The following is a 5,031-nucleotide window of genomic DNA, read 5'->3' as shown; positions in this document are numbered from 1 at the left end:
CCAACTTAGAGGATTTTATTCCTACCACAGAAAGAAAGAAGTTTCTTTCTTCTTAAAGTAAAAACCAAAAAACTCTGAAATTTCAGATATGCCAAAAAGAATAATAAAGAGTTATGCAAATAAGTCATTATGTATTAATCATTCTATTTAAATAATTTTAGATCAGTTTTTAAATTATATGTAATTATGTATGTAATTATATGTATATTGTGGTGGGGGGTGTAGTTTTCCAATTCTTAAAGTTCCAAAGGCCTTTTTAAAATTTTGTTTCAGGGAGTGAAGGTGAGGGGATACATCCTCCATTTAAAGTTACATGCTAAAAAAAAAATAAATAAAGATACATACTAAAGATACTTGGAGACACTTATACTTGGCTGTTGTTTCTAACCCATTTTCAGACATCCAATCAGTGACCACCACGTACATGGGTGACCCTTTTTGAATTCCTAGGCTGGGTCACATGTCAGTGTTGAATGACGTGGTTCAGACGTGATGTTCTCCTGCCTGTCCACACATAACCCAGTGTACAGGCTCTGATATTTGAGAGCCTGGCAAGCTTGCACCTCCTAAAATTGAATTTGCCTAGTGAGGTGGCTCAGTTTCTCTTTTCCACGATTAAGAGAAAGGAGGGTTGATAATTTAAAAGCAATTCCATGCAAGCTGAGAAATGGAGGTTGTCTTATAACTGTGCTGTGTGTTCAAAAAGTCAGAATTCTCTTCTTAAGTGCTGGAACTTTTTCTATGCTAAAAAGCCCATGGGCACAAGAAAACAAAGTAGAAGAAGGGAGTTTTATATCTTAAGACAGAAAAGAATGGCCTTTTAATCCTCACTACTGCCCAGCAAAGGGGAGATGTAATATATTTAGACTTTGATATTGATGCCCAAGACTTAAAAAGATTTAATGTTATATTTTTTCTTTTTAATTTCCTACCGATTTTCCCACCTCCACCCCATCCCCTCTTCCCTGGTTTCTGATATTAGCCACTAAATAGTATTGAAGTGGTTATAAATAAACTGATTTGGCACAGTCATTCTACCGCTGACTGGCGAAACGTTGAGCCTGACACTTTAGGAAGTGTAAATGATCTCATGGCAGAAATGAAGATTAGACTTGGTTTCCAACTGGGCAGAGTAAGGAGATTTTGTGAGGAAAAGTGCTGATCTTTTTCACATGTTTAAGTACGTGAAATGCTTTACGGATAGAGCCATTTAGTTCTGAGAATTTTAATTTGGGGATTCCTTGTGCCTTGAAGTCTTTATTCTGTAAAAAGTAGAATATGTAAGAGAGGACAGTCTTCTATGTTTGACCATCCCCAAAGTGCATAGGTATAAATGTATCTTACAATTAATAGTCTCCTTCCTACTTGAAAGGAGGCTTTAAAAACAGAAGTCATGTAATTATGACAGTGTTTTTATAATAATGAAGTGGTAATAAATAAAAACTTATTTGAATAAAAATAAAGGATTTAAAAGCCACCTGAGTTTCATTGGAGGAAATTAATCTTCTTTGAATTAGTCACCAAGTACTACACCCTAGGATAGTCCTAAACTGTCAAAACATAAAAGTTCACAAAAACTTGTTAGACATTAGTTTCTCATTTTAGACCACAACTTGCCCTTCCCCCCACTTTTAAAAATTGAGACAAAATTAACCATTTTAGTCATCTTAGTATGTACAATTCAGCCAGGTGCAGTGGCTCACACCTGTAATCCTAGCACTTTGGGAGGCTAAGGCAGGATTGTTTGAGCCCAGGAGTTCAAGACCAGCCTGGGCAGCATAGAGAGACCGTGTCTCTACAAAAAATAAATTAGCTGGGTATGGTGGCACATGCCTGTGGTCCCAGCTACTTAGGAGGATGAGGTGGGAGGATCGATGAGCCCGGGAGTTTGAGAGCTGCAGAAAGCTATGATCTCACCAAAGTGAGACTATCCCCCCACAGACCCATCTCTTTAAAAAAAAAAAAAAAGTGTTTATAAAGTATACAATTAAATGATTTTTAGTATAATCACAATGTTATGCAATGGTCACTACTATCTAATTCTCAAACATTTATCACACCAGAAAGAAATCCCCTACCGTTTAACTATCACTCTCCCATTCCTCCCTGCCCCCAACAACCGCTAACCTACAGTCTCTATGGATTTGCCTATTCTGGACATTTCATATAGATGGAATCATACAATATGTGGCATTTTGTGTCTGACTTCTTTCACTTAGCATAATATTATCAAGGTTCATCCATATTATAGCATGTATTGGTACTTCATTCCTTTTATGGCTCAATAATATTCCATCGTATAAATAGACCACATTTTGTTTATCCATTCATCAGTTGATGGACATTTGAGTTGTTTCCATTTTTTGACATTATGAATAAAGCTTCTATGAACATTTGTGTATAAGTTCTTGTTTTAACGTATGTTTTCAATTCTTCTGGGGGTATATACCTAAGAGTAGAATTGTTGGGTCATATAATTCTATGTTTAACTTTTTGAGGAAGCTTCTCCCCACTTTTGATAATATGTAAAGTGCCTGGCTTATGGTATTCAATCAACAAATGCTGGCTTTTATTATCATTGTTATTAATACCTATTAAATTGTTAAAAGTTTTTCTGATGGGTCTCTTTTCTTTTTTCTCTGAGGTGCTCTAGATAAATGCAAAAATGTACATTCATTTTATTAGCATTTGGGGTTTTTTTTGAAATTTATTTTAATTTTTGGTGTATACATTTAGGTTCTCCTAGGTATTATGATACAGAAACTGAGGAAGGGGCAATATCATGAAATGAAAAGCTAGGGGCAACAAGCAAGGTAAACCAATGGAGAATAATGGATTCTTACCAGGGATGCTCAAAAGGACATGAAGATTTCCTCCCCCTTTTAACTTGCTTCTATCTGTTTGGGTCTTGACTGAAGAGAAACTTAATAGACTGGCATCACCCCAAATCCCATTTGGAGGGGCCTCCTCTAAATGGAGGAGGAAGGAGAATTTCTGTGACTACTGGGATAGGTAGAGACTATCTTAAAAGTTGTTTCTAAAATACGTTACCTTGTGAAAGAATGAGTTATATTGTCTCTGGCGTTGTAGGAGTAGGCAGTAAATGAGATCTTTGTAGATGTGGAAGAGACTTCCTTTTCTGTTAATTCAGCAAGGCAAATTAGACTCTGCTCTTTGTCTTCTTTTGCTTTTTAAATTATTGCACATGTACCATTTAACCCAAGAGAAGAGTAGTAATAATTGAGTTGGATAACCTTGTGAATCAATGTGGCAAATCTCTTAATTATAATCTGAGGAATCTATTAAGTTTACTTAGTCATTCTCACAAATATTCTTTCCAGAGTCACCTCCACTTGCTTCATACAAATGAGCCATGATTCAGAGCTTTAGGTAAATGAAAAGAGAATAACTTCTCAGCCCCAATCTCCTTGGTCTTTTCAAACACACGTGCTAATAATAGTTATGTGAGTTTGTACTCCTTATTGTGCTCATTAATTCCTATGGCCTGTGAAAGGGATTGACAGCTCTCAATGAGCTGTATGATGCTGTCAAATGCATATTACTGGTGGCATCCAAAGGAGGGAAAATACTTAATCACCTGTGCAACACAGCACAAATGTGACTCTTCTTCATGCATTAAACTATATTAAAGTGTAGTGAGACTTAATTGAAAATTCAAAATTTCTTTAAGCAAACTAACAAACTTTTGGAGAAAAAATTTTTTTCCACAAAGGATACCAAAGTACTTTGTAGAATATAGCTTATACTCCTTCAAAAATGAAGGTTATCCAATTAAAAGGAAAGGATATAACTTTGGATTTTGGTAAGAGTCAGTGAGTCTTCTTTTGGAGGGAAGATTCTGCTCTTGTCCCAAGAGAGCTGGTAGCATGTTTCAGATAGCTGCAGGATTCACAGTTAATTTAGTGTTTCTGGAAGTAGCTAACTAGAGATCTGAAAATATCTAGGCTAAGTAAAAATAGGACTAAGTTGTCCACTTGAAGTTTGCTATCTAGCTGTTAAACTTAATCCTTCCAGAAGGTTTACCAGCTAATGGGTAAGGGACAATGCCAGTCTTAAATTTTAGTTAAAATATGTATAGCTGCGTAGTCCTAGGTGAAATAAGAATGGTTCTGGTGTCCAAGCTCATATTATTTACTTATTTTGTCTATTTTCATTGTGTTTTCTTAGATTAGTGACAGAAATACTTAATTGCCCATTGGAACTATTTTTTCTGAACTATAACTAGGCAAGCCTAGAGGCCTTTGGTAGCAACCCTAAAGCTCTTTAAGGCACAATTCTGGAGATTCAGAGTCTCTAACTGAGAGACCTAACGCTGTTCTGCTCACTTGTTCCTGTTTGATTGGACAGGTCTCCACACCCTGGCATCCTCCTACTATGCTACTGGGTCATTCTCAAGAGGTCACCTCTGTATGTTGGTGTCCATCCGACTTCACAAAGGTTTGTAAATAAATCTCTATAGTTGGCTTAACAGGTAGGTCACAGTTTTGTAGGTTTGCCCAAGGTTAGTCTGAGAGTGATGTAGATTTTTATGTTTAAATGGAAATTTAAAAGATCTAGAGGCCATCAAGGATCTATATCAGCATTACTCATACATATTCTGCTTTTCTCTACCAGTAGAGAAATGGTATCATGCACTAAGGAATAAGGATGGATTTCTGGTTCCCTAGAGTCATTTCTTTCCTAAATGAATAATCTCAGGTGAAAACTAATCTTTTTCATCTTCTAGATATTACCAATGTGGTATATTAAAGGTAACATCTTAAATGCTCTTCACAGTCCAATTTGGGTTTTCACATATGGCTGACAAAGTGGTTACTGTAAAGTCTTGACATGTTATGTTATCCGTGGCTAAACCATGTAAGAAGTAGGTTTGAAATGCTTTAGACACTCTGGAAAGAAGAAAGTATGCCCACCTTTCAATTTTTTTATAGTGAATAATATGTGATACTTAAACAAAAAACCCTAAAAGATAGCAAGGCCAGAAACATAAACAAACTGTATATATACATG

At 36.0% G+C, this 5,031-nt stretch overlaps 1 protein-coding gene across 1 annotated transcript in view; it reads left to right on the top strand.

Moving 5' to 3' along the window:
- DTL (denticleless E3 ubiquitin protein ligase homolog (Drosophila)) overlaps positions 1–5,031 on the top strand; it is a 66,414-nt gene that overhangs the window by 38,772 nt on the left and 22,611 nt on the right. Inside the window, exon 10 of the mRNA XM_012638326.1 lies at positions 4,369–4,458. Within this exon, the coding sequence (XP_012493780.1) occupies positions 4,369–4,458 (90 nt within the window). The remainder of the gene's footprint in view (positions 1–4,368; positions 4,459–5,031) is intronic.

This window comes from Propithecus coquereli, unplaced genomic scaffold (assembly GCF_000956105.1).
Source record: "Propithecus coquereli isolate 6110/MARCELLA unplaced genomic scaffold, Pcoq_1.0 Scaffold129, whole genome shotgun sequence".
In the NCBI taxonomy this organism is placed as follows: Eukaryota; Metazoa; Chordata; class Mammalia; order Primates; family Indriidae; genus Propithecus; species Propithecus coquereli.
This window is presented reverse-complemented; position numbering and strand designations above follow the sequence as displayed.